Genomic DNA, 19,824 nt, shown 5'->3' with positions numbered 1-19,824 from the left:
GCAGATGGACTTTTTGACACACCTCCCTGGACTCTGTGGGTGATGAGCTGCTGTCTCTGACAAAGGAGCTCTGTGACGCTTTCTTGTTTGAAGTCTTCTTAACCACTGCATGATTCCTACCTCATTTTTTTTCTTCCTCCCTAGAAGCTTAGGGCAAGTCTCAGATGGTGCAAGTTTACCTGCAATCGCATGAGTGAAACTACATGATACAGCTGCACAGTAAACATACACAGTCAGGGCTCGTACTGTCATGAAAACAAGAAATAGTCATGGAATTTCCAGGCATGGGAAAGTTTTAGAAAACTAAATATACCCTTTTAAGTTTTGGGAAAAGTCATGGAAATATATTTACAAACATGCACAGTACAATATGATGTGTTCAAGGGCTGTTTGAAATTTGAGAATCCAACGATAATTTCTGTTGTTACAGTTTGTGGCTATTACAAATGGTGTCAATTTGGTGATTTTTTTTTTTTTTCAGAAAACTTGTCAAACAAACCTCCTGACCTTGTTTAATTGCCAAAATGCTCTCTTCAAAAAATGCCAAAATAAAAAATAAAAATGAAAATAAAATAAAATAAAATAAAATTAATTTAACTTCCAAAAAAAGGAAAAAGCTGAAATCTTTTCTTAAAAAAATGCCAAAAATAATAATTTTTAAAAATTGCTTTTTTTTCTTTCTTTTTTTTTTTTTTTTTAAATCCCATCCAGAATCCAGCAAAGGATGCTTTTGCATTGCTGGTGCATGCTGACATCATTTACTGAAAATGCTGTCTGTTGTGACTTATTCTTTTCCTTTTTGACCTTGACCTTGTTCCCCATCCTGAGAATCCGCTTGGGACATCCCGGGCGTGCAGAAGAGTTGTACTGGATTGTTGTGTACAATATGCGCTCCCTCTGTTGTGCTGATGGGGCCACATGTATCCGAATGGACCAGAAATGTTATTAATAAATATCAATTACTGGGGCAGGTGCTCAAATTTCTGTTGTGCAGAATCACAACCGTACCAGCCCACAGCTTCCCAGTCATTCTTCTGGTCCTGGTCACTGTTAGAGGTTGATTTTGATTGATTTAATCTGAACGTTTGCTGCATCCATAAGAATACGAGGATTCGCGTCTTGTGTTGAAAGAACTTTTGGTGTCATCACAAGTTAAAGTATCTCTGTTTATACTGTTATGTAGTCTTGATTCTTTAGTAGAGGGGGCCAATTTGGTGCGAGGGTCAGTGGAGGTGACCCCCAAAGAGAAGGCCTTGATTTCAGGGAAGGTCTGTTTGGGACCCACATAATTAAGACCATCCCTGCTGAAAAACCACAAATAAGCGTTCTCCTCTCTTCTCCTTGGCTGGCTTCGGCTCTGTGAAATGAGTTCCTCCCTCTCTTCCATACCTAGTTTAGACCCTGGTGTGATGTTTTGCAAATGTGCATTCTTGTACATTTAGGGGGCCCCTTTTTCTCTCAAATCCCACTAGATCTCAGGCGAATTTGAAGCATTCTGCAAAAGGAGGAGTAGAAGAAGAAGAAAATGAGTCCACATAAGGTTCAGATTAAATTGTGTTGTGTTGCCTCTTTTCTTTCCTCCTCCCTTCCCCTCGGATGTTTTCATAACTAAACCAAATGTGTGCTCGGAGTCAGCCAAGAGCAGTCAGGAGAGAGAGAATCCCTCAAGCAAAATGTTAAAGTCACATCGCTGAATCAAGTTTCCGCTGCCCTCCGGGCGTCCAGGCCGGACTCCGAGCTCTGCGGCTTATGAAGCCCATTTCCCCTCTGGTTGGGCTGCTTCTCTGCGAGGCTTCTCGTTACTGCTGGAAGAGTGCTACATTCACTCAAGACCGTTTCAGATGATTCTCAGTGAAACATTTATGAAACATTTGTCAGCTGCATTTTTCAGTCCCCAGGGTTGTGTGCAACCACACTATTTAAAAGTTAGAGGATGGCTGGCCTTTTTAACCCTACTGACTCAAACTTTTAACCCTTAACACTTGGATAGACACAAGTTTTCTTTTGCTGGATTCAGACACTTTTTTTATACGCATGTAAACATCTAAAATCAGAGTTCTTTCAAAATCATGGAAAACAAAACAAAACAAAATAACAATGAGCAACTTGGCTCATTGTGTCAACAGAAAAAGCAAGAAATGTCCTGCAAATTGGAAAAAAACAAAAAGCAAAAGGCAACTAAATGATTGGAATATTATCTATCTATCTATCTATCTATCTATCTATCTATCTATCTATCTATCTATCTATCTATCTATCTATCTATCTATGGCCGTAAATGTCTGCGACAGAGACAAGAATTAACAAGAAGACAAGAATTTTTTTCTTGCAAATTTTGGGATTTCCTCCTAAATTTGATTCATAATAATATTTTATTTTTGAGTGTAATTGTGCATAAAATTTTGTCTGTCTATGTAACATCTTTAATCCTGTTAAAAGACTCTTTACATTGCTGTTCCCTGCATGTGTATTTTTGTTTAGGTGTCTCAATTAGGGGTCGACAGATTATTGACCTGGCCGATTATTGGGACTGATATTTGGCATTTTGCCAATTATCTGTGTTGGCATTATATTTTAATGATCGCCGATAAAATTAAGTCATTAAAAAGTGCAAACAAAGTGTCAGCATGGGAGGAACTTTTACTTTTTAAAACCTCAGGAAGCTAATTTTATTTATTCATTTTTTAATTTAAATATTCACTTGACTTAATAAAAACATTGCTGTGAACTTTACATGATCCTGAAAGTTTCAGTTCTGAGTAAGCATTTGCTAAAGGCGTTTAAACAAAGTTTTGTGTTAGTTTGTTATATTCCTAATTCTATGTATTGACAGAAAGATTTTCATTGTTATTGTAAATTCTTGGTTCCAAATATCAGTTATTGGTCTCCTTAACTACTAAAAATCTGTATCGGCCCTGAAAAACCAATATCGGTCCATCCCTACTTTCAATGTAAAATAAGTCTGTACAAAAGCAAAATAATCAATATGGATGTGTGGAAGAGGACAAAAAGGTTTCTCCCTTTTGGGTCTTCTTCAGCTGTCCACAAAGAATTCTTCTCTGACAACATGATCAGAGCGCAGGCGTCTCTCAAGTTTCTCCCCGTTCCATCATCCTCTCAGCCTGACGGAGGCCGGGGCCCTCCACCCTCGCAGGGCAGGCAGCTGAGGATTTGGGGTTAGTGCATATGGTGTTGTGGCTGGTGCTCCTCGTCTCCCACCTCACCCCAGCTTCCTTCCACATCCTGTCTTGTCTTGCCCTGTCCCCTTCCACTCGCAACAGATGTTTTTGTGCAGTCTGAGCAGCGCTGTCTGAAGCTTTAACGCAGATGAAGAGCTGAGGCTGCAGCCAGGTGGAATGATGGGATGTTTAGGACTCTAGGGACTGAGAGTGAGAAGGAGGGTTGGCGGACGGGGAGCGAGAGTGAGAGAGCGAGAAAAAGACATCATACACCAGGGGGGCCGGGACTGGGGAACACATTGACCTCAACTTGGCGTGCTCGCGGAAGACAAACCTGCTTGCATTAGTTGTGTTTCTCTTCTTCTTCGCTGTCTGTCCCTCGCCTAGTCGAACGGGTCCTGGAAAATATAAACAGGATGCAGTCTTGTCTGATCGTAAATCCCCTCTCGTCTGCTCCTTGGCCCCCGGCCCTGGACCACGTCCGTTCCCCTCCAGCCCTCGCCACCCCAACTCCTGTCCTTTTCACCCCCCACCCTCCCGCATTAGCTCAGAAGAGGAAGCCAATAGTTTGTGTGTGTGCGTCTTTGTGATGTGTGCACATCGGGAACACTTGAGTCTCTACTATGCTGTTACCAAACTCTGGGATTGGAAACGTGGTTGTGAGATGGTTTTGTAACTACTAATCACTGTCCACATTTAGCTTGTAATTCACTCGGAGAAGACCTGTCCTCCCACCTGTAGGGGTTAAATCTGCACAGCTGGATGCAAGTTGATGCACACATGGCGTTTGCTGCATTGTCGTAGTTCTCTCACACGTTCTTCTCTGCATGTTTAGTTATGATTGCATGCAACATTGCAACCAGACCGACCTGTTTTTCTATAATGTCACTTGGAGGATATCGCAAGCAGAAAATCACTAAAAAGATTCCCCGTGCACTAAACTGATTCTCTAAGCAAAGTTGCAAATGTTTGCAAATTATTTATTCATGACTAGGTTTTCAAGCATATATAGATATAATTAGATAAAGCTGTTGTTTGCACAGCCACAAATTTTCATAATATCTGCAAGGTCTTTATACATTGCTTTGTATCTTCCTAATTGCTTCCTCAAATAAGCTTTATTGCATTTTATTTAAGATGTGTGCTGTTTGGGATAAATAAAAGAGGCCTTTGGTCAGTCCTATTAAAGTTGCAGCCTTGAAGAATATTCTGTGGTTGCTAAAAATATTGATACTAAAAGTGAGAGCCATTGCAGTCTCAGATATTACAGAGGAGAGACGTTAAGCCAGTGTAAAAGCGAGCATTTGCAATCATTTTGGAAACTCTATTGGATAAATTCTCCTCAAACAAAGCTGAAACATGAAACAACATCCTCTGCTGATGACAAGCCGCAGGTCCTTCATCAATTTTTATTTCCTGTCTAACAGAGATTAAGAGTCAAGTGGTTGTTAGAACAGAAGTCCAAAGACAGGAAGGTCATGGATTTAAATCCTCTGACTGTGAAAAAGACTTTATGGAAAAAGGAAGTCCTTACAGCAATGCTTACATAGTGTCCTCACGTGACACCGCTTTGTTACATTCAATTGGCAGTAATCACGGCTAGTGTGGTGGCTGCAATAGAAATAAACCTGCTTATGTTTTGAACATCCATCGCCATGCTTCTTGGAATGTTGAACATCACTCAACAGTATCGCAGTCATCGCGCAATTGTGTGTTATCAACATTTCGAAAATATCACTTAAGTTTTAGACATAAATCTGTAATGGAAACCTGCCTAATGTTTCAACTTGGTTTCTAAAAAAAACTGTGCCCTGCTTGTAAACTCAACCTAACATAACAAAAATAGCAAATCAGAGATGCAGCAAATGCAAAATGCTATGTTCTTGGGAACAAAAACATGGGTCATTGCAACACTCGCTGAATACAACAGAAATTTACCCGGAATCCGAAAGGGAATCTATTCCGACAGCCAAGTGCTTCCACGAAGCCTAATCTTAAGTTTTAGCTTTGCACGCAACCCAATTTTAAGCTTGGTAGTGGGTGAGTTTTTTTTACATACACAGGCTTTACTGTTGACTTGTTTTTAATTAAATAACTACGTATCCTGACACAGCTGCTCATCTTTTGTACAGATGATTCAACCAGGAGAGTTTCATGTCAGTCAAAGCCTTGAAAGTGCTCCAACTGCCAGTTACTTCACATGCAGAGCATGAATAGGTCTTTAACTTTTGGACCCTTGAGTGCCTTACACAATTTGATTAGCACGATACAGGAAGAGCATGCATGTTTAATAACTCTTCCTGTGAATAAATGCAGTCTGTCTGTATTCACTCATCACCTTTGTGTTTTGCAAAACTGTCTGTGCCCAGATTTTTCTCCTCCAGATCAATCGGCTCTGACCTCTTTTGCAATGCCAAACAAAAGCCCATTCTTGATATTGACACATCCATGTTTGTTTTGCCATCTTCTTTTTGTTCTGATGCTGAAGTCTTGGGAACTGACGGCATTCAAAACCTTAAGCGCTACAATTACACTTCCCTTCCCTTCGGCCTACTCTCTTCTCTCCCCAGTAATGCGGGCCCAATTATTTCCGCGGTCAAAAGGGGAATTAGTGTTCATTTTGAGATTTGCATTCGCTAGGCGTGTATCATCACAGCATGTACGAGCCTGAATGTTTTGAGTAAAAAGTTGGACTGAGTGCGTGTGGGTTTGGACTGAAAACCCTAAAGCCACAACGACACTCGCATTGCTTCTTTAGGCAAACAAACAGCAGTTTCATATCCCGTTTTATGCCTCAAATCACAGGCTTTTATTTTGTAAATGATTCACCATTTCTGTTGTTGTAAATGAACCCAAAGACTCTTTCCATCTCTTTAAGCCACAGCATTATCTTGGTTTTTTGGGCTTTAGCTAAATTCCATATCTTTTGGGTTCATTGATTTATTTTTTGGTCTTTGTACAGCATGACTTTTTTGAGAAAAGCTCAGAATATTTTGTTTCTTTTGCTGATCTAATGAGAGATTTCAGTGTTGCCCCTAAGTTGACTGCTCTGGTGTGGCGGATGTGGACTTCTCTTTAGCACTGCAATGCTTTATTTATATAGAACCTTGTGACACATTTTACCTTTTATCAAAAAAAAAAACTGCTTCTTTGATTGGGATATTGCACTTGGTCATATTTCGATTTCGGTAATAACTCAATTAATTCTGTGGCCCTAGACGGGAAACACTAAATTCAAAACGTGTAAACTTAATTTCTACAGGTTTGCATGCACTGAGGCGAGCACTGGGAGGTTCCCACCAACCATCAGACCAGCAGCTGACAGGGACGGTGACGGTCACGCTGCAGGACCTCCAGTGGGCCATGTCTGTTGTAAAGCCGAGCGCCATGAGGGAGGTTGCTATCGATGTTCCCAAGGTAACGTAGCCTCTCCCTATTACTTTGGTCTGTCTCTGCATCCCTCATTCGCTCATAAACTCACCATCGCTTGCTGTTTTTATACTTGTCAAAAATCCAAAACCATAACTTTGTTTTTAAACTCAATAAACGTAAAAAAAAAAATGTCTTGCATAAAAAACAAGTCTTGTGTTAAGCTGTACGCAAGTTGTTCCTTATCTGGTTCATCTCGCCAATCAGCAGCTTTGCATGCTGCAAACTGCCCCAATATTTCCTGAGTCATCAGAAAATACTACCTCTGGAACAGGTACATTTTTGCATGAGGAGCTATGGCAGAGGAGCCAATTATTCCCTGGTTCCACTAGTCGAAACACAGTAAAAGTTCTGAAATGTTTCCTGATCCTCTGGAAAAGTTCCTAAACAGACTCTAGGCATACATGAAGGGCTGTCTGCAGTTATAGCAAAAAGGGGATAAAATAAAATTGAAAAAATGGGTGCTTTCCAGGCATGACAGATAAACGCAGTACCTAGGTCTTGCCAAAATGTGTCTGTGGTTTGTGTTAAATTAGCCAAGAAATGCAGCTGGTCAAAAGAAGTAATTAAACTTTATTAGCACGTTTTAAGAGCAGACATCACAAAGTGAACAGACATGAAATACAGACACAATATGACTGTTTATATAGTATAATTGACTCAAGTATAAACAGGTGAGCTGCTTTATAAAGATGCACACAGATCTTACGTCCAAAGAGAGTCAGTTCCAAGGTTTAGACTCAGAAGAGTAATCCCTCTCAGTCGTCACTTATGACCCAATAGAATGGTGTACTGGTGTATTTATCTTAAGAGACTTTGTCCTCGGCCTGTATTTTCTATTTTTTCTTCTTATTTTGCTGCATTAAGGACCGGGCAGATGTATAAACGATATGTGTGCACAAAAACCATGCATACGCCTTTTCCCACACATAAACTGGAATAATTAGTGGTGCGCAAGTGTGTGCCTCATACATCCTTCAGACCGGGCGTACACACGATGTCAGCTGAGACAAATGTGATAGTCATAATGACAAGGAGATTAAATATAATTTTAAGATTTTTGACGATTTCACTGATTGTGTAATTATTTTTGTAGGTTAGGCTGAACAGCATTCTGAAAAATGTCAGTCAGAGGTGCGTTTATAAAATGAATCAAAAATGATTTATAAGTGATTATTGTTATTGTTGATATTGTTATGCTTTTTAGTTACAAATGAGCCGTCTTTTCCTTGTCTGTGATTTTATCTTGAAGTATGAAGCACTTCGTAAAGTTAGTTTAAGCATGGGGGCTATGAATGAATCATCCTTGATTGATCATCCTTCTGAGGTTTATTAATAATAATAATTAAGATTTTAGCGTGACGATGGTTTGCATAAACATTTAATGAATTAAGTGCATGTATATGAAGCAATACAGACGTTACAAATATCCACAGCTGTGCTTAATAACAGCTCCTCAGGCACCTCACCAACACGGCACAAGATATGTTTCTATTTATTGCTTTTTATGCATATTTTTCATAAAAGAAAAAAAAGTCTGAGTGTAAACTCCTAGAAATACTAGAAATATCACAAAAAGTTTTTCATTTTTCATTGACTCTTATGAGTGGTAGAGTAGGCACAAATATTGATATGCAAATGAATGTTGGGGGCATTTTTACATCCATTTATGGCGAGCTGAGGGTGGGGGAAATGAGACCCGTTCACATGAGCACAGCTCTGCAATGCATTAAAAATAATAATGAGAGAGAATCAGGCATACCTGCAATTTCATACATTTAACCAAAATAATGCGTATGCACATTTCTGTCTTTGTGTGTACACACACACTTTTATTTATGAATCTGTACAATTTTTTTTTTCTAAGAAAATTTTTTGGGACTTTTTATGGCCTTTATTAGATAGGGAACCTGGAGAGATGACAGGAAATGGGGATGACATTATTAGAATAATGTCATTATTTATTCTTTTTATCCATCAATTTTTTTATTAATTGTCTTATTGATTCCTAATCAATTGTGTGGAAAAATGGATGCAAACAGATTTTCAGCATGAACACAACTGTTTTCTGTTTTGGTCTAGCCATCCAAAATAGATTAAAAATATATATATAAACACAGCATTTGTTGTCATTCAGGTTTTCTTAAAAAAATCTGCTCAGCCTGCCTGTTATCATAACGTAAGATATTTACCCTCGGTAATGGACAAGCTGCTCAGCTGGTGTCAGCATGTTGCTGTGTTTCCGTCGTTACTTGAAATTGTCTGTTTGCAGACATTACAAGCAGCACTGTTTAATTTTTCCTCGTGGAACAAAGCCACAATCTGGACCGTTTCTTCCTCTTCGCCATGACTCAGTGTCCAGCAGTGAAAATACATGAGTTTGATATCTCGTAAATGCGCTACTATCAGAAAAACACGGCAGCATCGATAAAAGGAATTAATAAGCTCGGATGCATATGATTTCATTGGATCAGAAAAGTTGGAGCTGGAACTTTATTTCTATTTCAGAAGTTACGAAAATCACGGGCATAGCACTGAAAACATGCAAATATGGTGAGGCGAAATGCCGAGTGAAGTAAATCTGGAGTTGGCTTTTATTTTCACTTTGGCCGGTTATACTGTTTACAGACCGAAACCGTGAACTCCTGCATGGTATACCTTTAAATTCAACTGAGGCTGAGTGCTATTTCACGCACTAAAGAGGAAAAAATAATCATCAAGATCCCGGCCTGGTTTATGACTTCATCCTCACTGACACAATCTGCATCGGATCCTTTTATTTGTAATCAGCATCAGTTGTGTCTCAGCTGCGTTCAACCTTGCAGTGGCCCTGCGAGGAAGCAGACTGGTTTACATCACTCACTCTTTGCTTCATTTAAAGCACCAAACAAATTTCGAACCCAAACAGCGTCACCACTTACTGCCACAAGAAAAAAAAACCTCATCAACAGCAGCTCCCTTTTTCTTCTAATGCACATTCAGAAAATCCCTTAACTACTCTTTGGACCGCTGACCACTGAATCACCAGCACTTAAAAGACGAGGTCAGGCCGAGGAAGAGTGGAAATGACCCCGTGGCTATTTTACCCTCCACTGCAATGAAGATGAATCACTTTGCTCTCAGCGGACGGAGAGAGCGAGCGGGAGGGGAAGGAGGGATGAGAGGACAGTGGTGAGACTCCAGGATGTTTTGGAGTTTGCATGTGCAAGACATAACGGACAGGAAGAGGGCTAACATCATCCTCCACCGGTAATTGAAAGCAGATCGGGTCGCTGACGGTTCCTGCCAGCAACCAAAAAAAGAGAAAGAGGAGAAGAAGAAGAAACGTCCTTCCTATCCCTTCACCCCCACCCGCCTCCCCCTCTTCTCTGTGCAGCACTCTGCACTGAGCTCACCCAGAGACGTTCAGTCCTTGCGGCTGGTTCCTGGAAACAAGAGAGTGGAGTGAGTTTGGAATTTTTTTTTCTCTCTATCCCCCTAGCGCAGCTCAGCTGAAAGGCCAGCCGCAGAGCCCCGGACTTGATTATATCCACATGAGTGCAAACATTTGTTTCTAATCCATTTTATATAAGAAACTTCCAGTGGTGCCGGATGAATACATGCCTCAAGTTCCTCGGAAACCTTCTCAGATCACGTATCTAGAGATTTTGCAGATTACACCTCTCGATTTATGTTATATTTACATGTAAATAAATTGATTCTTAATCCTTTGTTTGCTTTGCGACAGGATGTTCTTCCTCTTTTTTTGACATCTTTCTTGTTTACCCTTTTATTTCTTTTTACATAGTCATCTTCCACCGTGCAGTCTGGCTTTAATATTTTCATTTGGCAGCTGCATAACAAGCCCATTTATTCCTCCTTTTAAACTTACTCCTCGTCTCCCTTGAGTTTTTTCTTGTCTGAGAAGTCCCCCGCACCCTCCTTTCAACCCCATCAAAGGGCCAGAGCCTGAGAGGCCCCTTGTAAAGTTCAGAAAACAACAGTAAAAGATAATAACTGGGTCTCGCACAAAAAAGGAAGGGAGGGAAGACGGGGGGAAAAACGCAGTGCGGCGAGGTGTGAGTCAAAACATCGCCTTCTAATTCCACAGACGCTTCACTCGTGACGAAAAAGCACCTTGCAATTAATGTTACTTTATATTGTTATTTCTCACAATGACTCCATTAAGTCTGCCGAGACTCAGCCAAAAAAAATGCAACAAATAGGGGGAGATGAGACTTTACAGTGTTGTGTTGCACATCTGCTTCCTTCAGGGAACGAGGGGATGATTGGCAGGTCTGAGGATGTTTTCGGTAACGTCAGAGGAAAGAGGCCTTTAAAGCTCCAAAACCACTAAATCTGATTCTAATAACAGGAATTTCAGCTTCCACAAGTCATTGAAATCCTTGAAAGTTATTGAATTTATATTTTTTTTAACTTAACGTTCCCAAATAGTCTACATTTCATCGTACATCCCGCAGTTGCGTCACTTTTTCGTGCAGCCACCTGCCTCTAGAAAGTGCAACGGTCAAGTGTGTGCATGATTGAAGTGACTGAAGTTAATACCATGTTTGGTCCTAGAGTTTCTTCGAGCAGGAATTAGGCCTGGAAAATTCTTGAAAAGTCTTTGAATTTGTGCTTTAAGAATTTGTGGAAGTTGTCTTCAACATTGTGCTTCCCTCTTCACCACATAAAGATAAATCATATAGTTTTGAGTGCCATTAGCTGCCATGTCACAAATAATAGAGATGTTCACTAAAGAGTGACATTTGACAACTTTAAGGAATTATATTATCACTTGTCTTGCTTTAGTATAAAACAGACCAATCTATGGAGATTAATAGAAGAGACTTAGTAATTATTTAGTTTGCTTTATTTTTTGTCTATCATGTTATGTTGAGTACTAGTAATGCATATAGTTTCTTGATGATGCTCCCTGAACAGCCACCTCTTCATACAAAGACACCGCTGGACTTAAATCCTCATGTTTTTGTCCGTGTTTCCTTTACTTTACCCCCTAGATGACCATTTGATATCATTATTCACCCTGTCTTTGAATTAACAAAGAAAACACATTTTTTCCCACATTACTCAGGCGAACAAAGAATACAAATATGGAAAAGATTCTGAAGTCACACAGGGTTAACAACAGTAAAATATATAAAGTATATATAGATTTCTTAGTCTGTTTTCTGTCACCTCCTCTTTTTTACTCATTGCCTCTTTCCCATGTTTTTGAAAGAAATCAAGCCAGTTCACCCAGGTTTTAAGGGGTTAAGTCTACTTTATACTTGCACATAACTGCACAACAGCCACAGCACAACTTTTGGAGCATGTCTCTTCTGTCTTTGCTTTTCTTTATTCTTCATATGTCTCTTTATCCGTCTTCCTTCTGCTCACCTGTTTCCTCCATTTCTCTCTCCACAAGCCTCTTTTACTGTCTCTCTCATCTCACTCCACTTTTTATTTCATTTCATTCCTCTCTGGGCCTTCAAATGAGCCTTCTGCTTCGCTCGCCTGCTTCCGGCCTATCTCCTCATCTCTGCAGCACTCCTGTCTCTCTCTCTTTCTCCCTTCCTCTTCTCCCTCCCCTCCCTTCCATCCGTCCTCTCCTCTCTCTCGCTCGGCGCTGTCCATAAATTGCTCGGTATTTACAGTATGTGGCCAGACGCCAGGTTTCCATTAGGTGCTTCGTTCCCCGGAGACGGCGCCGGTGGCCTGGGATGTGTTACCTCTGGATGGAGAGCAGGAGGAGGGTGAGGGGGAGAATCAGGGAGAGAGGAAGAAGTGAAAAAGAGAGGAAGGCAGAGTGGTAAGCAGCAGTATTTCAGGGAAGAGAGGGAGAGATGGCGTGATAGTGAGGGTCAAGTGAGAGAAGGAAGAAAGATACGAGTGCAGTAGAGATAAGACAGATAAGAAATAGAAAGCTGGGGGGAAAGAGAGGACAGGAAGGTAGAGGAACACTGCATTTACATGCACTGTTGGCTTTCTGCACTTATCTGATTAGGGCTGCAGCCAAGGTTTATTTTGATTGATGTCAGAAAAAAATGAGGAAAAAAATGCTCATTTGTGTACCCAGAGCCCAAAATGACAGATTTTTACAAACCAAAACCAAAAGATATACAATTCAAAATCAAATAAAATAGAGAAAACAAGCAACTATTCATACTCTAAAAAATGGATCCAGAAAAATGACCCCTCCAAAAAAATCAAACTTCTGTATATTTCAGCACTTAAGCTGTCACTGCATTACTTATTTCTCACCTCAGATGTTTTCAGAAACATATTTTAGTGTATTAAAAATTTTGCTGGTGGGTGATGCTTCATTTTGGATTGCCTGTTTGTAACATGGCAGACCGGTCACAAACGTTCTCATTTTACAGCAAACCAGTACATTAAAATATGTTTCTGAAGGATTTGAGATGAAAAGGCAATGACAAATCTTGATTCATAATTGAATTTAGGAGTTGTGATTCTTACAAGTGACATCAGGAGCACTAAGAGGAGGCAAAGGAACATGATTTTTTTTCACATTATTATTACTGTCAGGATATAGGCAGTTTCCTCAAATATGGATAAAATATTTTCTTTCTTCTTAAAAAAAGGTACTATAGCTTTAAACCTTCTCTGCCTGTTAAACCCCCAAACTTTAAAACTCAAAAAAAAAACCTTTCAAGTCTCAGGCCCATCCTGAGATGATCCCAGTGACATCATTGGGTTTATTTTCTCAGAAGCTCCCTCCAGGACCACAGAAGATATCATGCAGCTGCTTTTACATGCTTAGTGTTACTCTCTATGACAAGTAAACAGACCTGAGTGAAGTGATACTCAACATACAGCCTGCGGGCCAAATCTGGCCCCCCAACCATTTTCTAATTCACAATCAAAAATAAATTAATTCACACTGGGATTTTTTTTGTACTTTTAATAAACATAAGGTGCCAGAGTGCATAAAACAGCATCAAAATAGAGCTTGTTTGCCAGTGGAGGATCCCCTGCACCCACCCAACAGAGGTCCCAGCTAAGCCCCTAATGTCCTAAAATCCAAAAAACATGCTAAAATCCTAGAAATGTCCTAAAATCTTAGAAACATCCTAAAATCCTAGAAAATTTCCTTAAATCCCGGAAATGTCAGAATATTCTGGAAATGTCAGAATATCCTGGAAATATACAAAAATCTCAGAAACGTCCTAAAATCCTAGAAATGTCATAAAATCATAGAAATGCCCTAAAATCTTAGGAACATCCTAAAATCTTAGAAATGTCCTAATAACCTAGAAACCTCCTAAAATCATAGAAGCGTCCTAAAATCTGAGAAATATCCCGAAATCCTAGAAATGTCCCTAAATCCTAGAAATTTCCTTAAATCCTAAGAACATCCTAAAATCTTAGAAATGTCCTAATATCCTAAAAACATCATTTTGCAAAAGTGGTCTCCAAACAAAGCAAGTTGAGTATCTCTTCTTTAGTGTGTGATATTAGATTAGTGCCCCTTTAAAGAATAAGTCATTGATCAAAATAAGGTTGGCGATAGGGGAGAAATCTGATTACTGACGACCAGGCTTTTATAGTTCACGTGAACACAGTGTACGACTTCCTGCGCAACATGATTTCTCCTTGTAACCTGTTTTTGTCTGTGCATGGGAAGCACAGGGAGCTGAGGGAAGAAAAAGAGAGCAGATAAGAAACATGGAGAGAAAGAGAGGACATAAAGGTGGATTAGAAGATGGAGAGAAAAAAGACGGAGATTGTAGAGGAGGTGGGGTAGAGTTGAACAGTGAGGGAATAATGGATTGTAATGAAGAAAGAAACAGGAAGGACGAGAAAGAGGTCTGAGAGGGTTTTTTGGACGTCGGCTTTTCTTCTTATCTGCTTTATCTCCTCCGGTTGTTCACTGCCGGACTCTCCCTCCCTTCTTCCCTCCTTCCATCTGTCAGACAGACAGCTGCTGGCCGACTCCGTCTGTTGTTGTTCACTCCGTCCAGAGTCTCCCTGACTCAACCCGAGCCCTCCGTTCCTCCATCGCCTTCCAAATATGCTTTTATATTTCACTTCCCCCTCTGACCCCGTCATCCGCCTGGAAGAACTCTCTGCAATTTTCTTGGGCGGTCAGAAAGTTAAAAAGGTCCTCCGTGTGGGTTACATGAGAACATCAGTGACATCAGCGCGCAATCAGAGTTTGTTTGGTCCGTTGCATTTATTGTTGGCGAGGTGTTTGTGTTTGAGCTGCCACAGATTAGAACTGTATGATCCTTCAGAAGACCCAGAGTGAGCTCGAGCCGTATATTAGACCAGTGTTGATCATTTATTAGTTCTTGGCCTCTCATTGTTGTCCACTTCCAGCTCAATACATACGATCCATTTGGTTTGATTACATGCCTTTGTGTGATTAATACCACTGAGATGCAATTGCGTTTTGATTAGATTGTTGTTCTTCTTGTTCTTCTTTTACTTCTTGTTCAACTCCTTCTACTCTTTCCTCTTCATCTTCTACCTCTTCTTCAACTAGGACTTCTACTACTTTGTCTACCTCTGTCTTGTCTGTTCTACGTCCTGTAATAATACTCTTTTTTCTTAGTACTTCTTCTACTACTTCTTTTTCATCTACATCTGCTACTACTACTTCGCCATCATCTAATTCTACTACATCTTCTTCTTCTACCTCTCCTTTTTGTACTACTACTTCTTGTGCTACTTGTACAACCTCATCTTTTTCTTTTTCTTCTTCTTGTTTTACATCTTCTAATACTACCAGTTCTCCCTCTACATCCTCTGCTTTTTCGTCCTCCTTTTCTCTAGGTGTTGGACTTCTACCACTTCTATTTTCACTTGGACTTCTTTTATGTCTGCTATTACCTTCTCCACTTATAATCCTCTTCTTCTCTCTTCTTTTTGTAGTAATGCTTTACCTTATTCTTTTTACTTGTTTGACTTCTTCCTCTTATTCTACTGGAAGTTATACTTCAATGTCATCTTCATCTTTACTACCTCTTCCTATCCATCTTGTACTTCTTCTACTTCATCTTCCTCTACTACTTCTACTACTTTTCCATTTTCTTCTACTTCTTCCACTTACTGCCTCTTCTTGTTCTTTTTCTTCTTCCAGTGTTTTTTCCTCTTGCATTAATCTTCTTCTCCTTTATCCATCATTATACCTCTTTTTTAAGACTAGTTGTTCTTCCACTAGTTCTTCTTTGCTATTACAAATCTTTTTTTATTTTCTTTCTATTTTCTACTGACACATCTTTTTCTTCTGCTACTCCTGCTTCATCATATGCTTATTGTGCTACTTTGTTGTCTTTGTCTTCTTATCTTTCTATATTGTTGTTGTTGTCTTCATTGTCTTCTATTCCTTCATCTTCCGAGTATTCTTTTATTACTTCTCTGTCATCCACATTATTTTTTACCTTTTTATATTATTCATGGTCAACAAACAAAAATGCTATTTTTAAAAGTAAAAAAAAAAAAAAAGTAATGTAGTAGCTTTAAATAAAGATACTGGTAATAAATTGGACGTCAAACAGATTTTGTTTAAGTCCTTAATCACTGGATGCCAAACTCATATGTTGCATTTATGGAACCTTGATGTGACATGATATGCAGTGATACAGGGTATTGATTTGTTTGTGCATTTAGTAAAAATATAGATGCAAGGGGCTTTATTGGGCACTTCATCTACATGTATAATATGAGTATGGCAGCATTTCTACTCTTGTTCTAAGCCCTGATTTTACCTCTTCTCCTTCTTCCAGATACGCTGGTCAGATGTAGGAGGGATGGAGGAGGTGAAGCTGAAACTGAAGCAGGCCGTGGAGTGGCCCCTGAGGCACCCCGAGGCCTTCACCCGCATGGGGATCCAGCCGCCTAAAGGAGTCCTCCTGTACGGGCCTCCAGGCTGCTCCAAGACCATGATAGCCAAGGCTCTGGCCAATGAAAGTGGGCTCAACTTCCTGGCTATTAAAGTGAGTTTTCATTATTACGGTAATAATTATACTTTTTTCAATATGTTTTATTTTCTTTGTCTAGCCAATATTAAAAAATAATTGCTGGCTGACTGTGGTGCAGTGCATGATGGGTTCAAACTGAGGAGGTGTTGGGCAAAAGGTTTTTGTGTTTCCCAATTTTTTTACATAAATATGAACAAATAATGTATTACAGGTGTTGGGTGGTTGATCTGCCAAACAACTGAATATGAAATATTGAAAAAAAGAATAGTGCAAATCCAAAATCTGACTGACAAAAAAAGAAAAGAAAAAGGACTTCAGCTCAGTTATAAAGGCAGTGTAGTGATAGCCAACTTTCTGTGAGCAAGTTTTCAGAGGAGATGATATTAACTTGATGATCTGAATATCTGATCTGTTATTGCCCTGCTTCTCATCTCGCGCCCGGCGAGATATTATTTAGTATCTCTCCATACTTTAGAATAAAGTTATGTGGGTTATGTGATGAGTGGCCGACCAGAGTCAAAGGGATTAGCACAGATTAAAAATTAACTCATACACACAGAGCATCGAAAGTGCCAAAGCAGTCATGGAGATGTTTCCCTGATGACCCTGAGGCGGTCTGACTGCCCAACTTCCTGTGCAGAAAGCTTCCCTGTCTGACCTTTGACCCCGTGTTTGTCCCCTCTCATTCATCACCCCATCCTCTCCGCCACCCCCTCTGCCCCCCGCACTTCTGCCCATTCAGGCCGGTTGACAGAGATTGATTGATCAGCTTGTTGAATTTTTGATCAGTAAACATTTCCAAAGCTGTTGCCATGCGAGACGGAAAGCTTCGACACGAATCTGTCAGCCGGGGTCATTGAGCCGTCTGAGTGCCGGTGGGATTTTAAGGCTTGTTTTCGTTTGTTTGGATTTTTTTCAATTATGATAGTGTGGTATAAACAGGGACAAAGAGTTCGTGTTTTCCTGAAGCGCAACAAATATAATTCTGTTTCATCGTTCGTACTCTGAACATTACTCTTATCCAGATCAAAGTGACAATACGATTTTAATATTGTGAAGAATAAACAGAGGAGGTTTTTGTTGGTAAATGCATTAACATTTGCATGTCAGAGGTCATCAATCGCATAAACAAATTTAACTTGAATCTCATTTTCAATCATGAAACCGTCAGGCCAGGAACAACAAAAAAAACAGAAAATAAATAAATGAATAAATAAAAACAAGTAATGAACAAGAACAAGATCTTCATGTCTCTACAAGATATTTTTATTTTATGAAAAAATGTCATGTTACAGCAAGAAAAAAAAAATCTCATCATAACCAGAAAAGTTTCTTCTGATCCTAACAAGAAACTTTTCTCATAACAAAAACGTTTCTTGTGATAACAAAATATTTTTCATGTTATAACAAGATGTTTATGTTGTAACATGTTTTTATATTGTGTTAAGAAAATGTTCTTAAAGGTTTATAAAAGTTATACTAAAGGTTCTTGTTATAATATTTTTGTTATGACAAGATGACAAAATATGTTTTCATTATATAACAAGAAACTTTTCTTATTATACCAGGAAGAGTTTATTGTTATTACGTAATATTTCTCGTTATAACAAGATGTTGTCATGTTATAAAAAGAAAGACACTGTTTTTATAACAAGAAACTTTTTTGTTATAACAAGAAGACTTTCTTGTCATGACATTATACTTATTTATCTCGTCATATCATGAAACATTGCATGTTATAATGTGATCCTGTAACACACAATAACGTGAAGCAATCCATGTTATAACAAGATAAATAGATATATTATTATAGCAAGAAACTTTTCCTGTTTTAACAGGAAAACTACATGAAAATATCCTGTAAAAAAAGTGAAAAACATCATGTCATAACAAGAAACGTTCATGTGTATTACCTGATACTGATCAGTTTTGTTTTTTTCTGGCCTAGCAGGTCTACGCCTCTGTACAAATAGGCCCTTACAACACAAATACACAGTAGCTTAAGTTTAGAATATTTTCACTTTTACTCTGTGGTTGGAGACATGATCATTTTTTGAATTATGTTTTGTTTTTGATCCAAAGGTGATTAAAAAAAAAGAGGTGTACTATAATCTTTGGGCAGCAGTATTGGCTTCACTAAAAGGTTAAAAAACATCCTGTCCCTCCCGCTAAAAGCTGCTCTCCAGCATCTGCAATAACAGTATCAGGTTTTTCCAGTGCGGCGGTTTCTTTGACATAGATACGATATCCAGATTTAAATGTGGATACTTTAAGGCTCAGCCTGTTTCCTCTGTGTGAAAAAGCCCTATTATCATCTTGTCAATTTCAGTTTCCTCTCAGTGCAGCCACTCAAACACGCTCACATCCAAGACACACACACACACACACACACACACACACACACACACACGCACACACACAGCTCGGATCTCTGCACTGTCAATGGTTTTAAACTCACCATGTCCAGCCCTTGGCTCTGCCTCAGAGAGAGGAACCTGGGATTAATGAGTCAACCTCCACACTTACTGCAGGAGACAAAAGGGCTGGGAGTTAAGTGTCGTCTCCTCCGTCAGCCTAGAGGTGTTGAAAGGGTAGATCGCTGGGGAGGAAGTTCTTCTGAGGGCTGAGTGGATGTTTATCTGCTACAGAGTGAAGGAGAGAAGAGGGAGAAATGGACTGAAGCAGAGGAGGAGGAGGCTCAGTTAGTAGTGGTAATAACAGTAAAATTAGTTGTAGTGCAACTAGTTTTACGTGGAGTCATAGAAACAGGTTTTCTTGCAGAATTTGTAGTGTTCACACTTGCCCAGCTAAATCTGAAATATGCAGTTATTGTATGAAAACGGCATGCAGCGTAAGCGTCACGGTGATGCTGCAGAGAGGTTTCGCTAACACTGAAATGGCGTAACAATTTGGTAAATCACTTCATCTTTTTTATCTTTTCTTTTCTCTTTGTTAGAAAATAACAAAATCATGCTTTAGAGCCATCGTTTGGTAGGATAGACAAACGAGTTATTATGCAGACTCCGTCATCTCTAATTACTGTTTTGTTTCATTACACCTGAATTCACTATTGCCACTGACAAATTTTTCCATTTATGTTGACAGGTAACTAAACACATGAGGCTAATCAATCAGGGCTCCCACAGCAATGAAATTCCTGGAGAAAGCATCCTTATAGTTTATACAAAAGACCGAAATGGAGGAAAAAAATTGTGCTGTCATATTTCAGAGTAGATGTTATCCTAGTAGCAGTGGTTTTAATTCACAGAATGAGCTGCAGCAATCAAATA

General features: G+C 39.4%; 1 protein-coding gene across 2 annotated transcripts in view; it reads left to right on the top strand.

Annotated features, from left to right (window-relative positions):
• Nucleotides 1–19,824, top strand: part of afg2a (AAA ATPase AFG2A) — a 141,227-nt gene that overhangs the window by 17,853 nt on the left and 103,550 nt on the right. For both annotated transcript variants that reach the window (XM_042492953.2, XM_088080775.1), the window contains exons 12-13: nucleotides 6,442–6,596; nucleotides 16,340–16,549. In XM_042492953.2, the coding sequence (XP_042348887.2) occupies nucleotides 6,442–6,596; nucleotides 16,340–16,549 (365 nt within the window). The remainder of the gene's footprint in view (nucleotides 1–6,441; nucleotides 6,597–16,339; nucleotides 16,550–19,824) is intronic.

This window comes from Plectropomus leopardus, chromosome 8, assembly GCF_026936395.1.
Source record: "Plectropomus leopardus strain MGB_pleo_1.0 chromosome 8, ASM2693639v1, whole genome shotgun sequence".
Classification (NCBI taxonomy): domain Eukaryota; kingdom Metazoa; phylum Chordata; class Actinopteri; order Perciformes; family Serranidae; genus Plectropomus; species Plectropomus leopardus.
The sequence above is the reverse complement of the archived record's forward strand: the minus strand, read 5'-3'. Positions and strand labels throughout refer to the sequence as shown.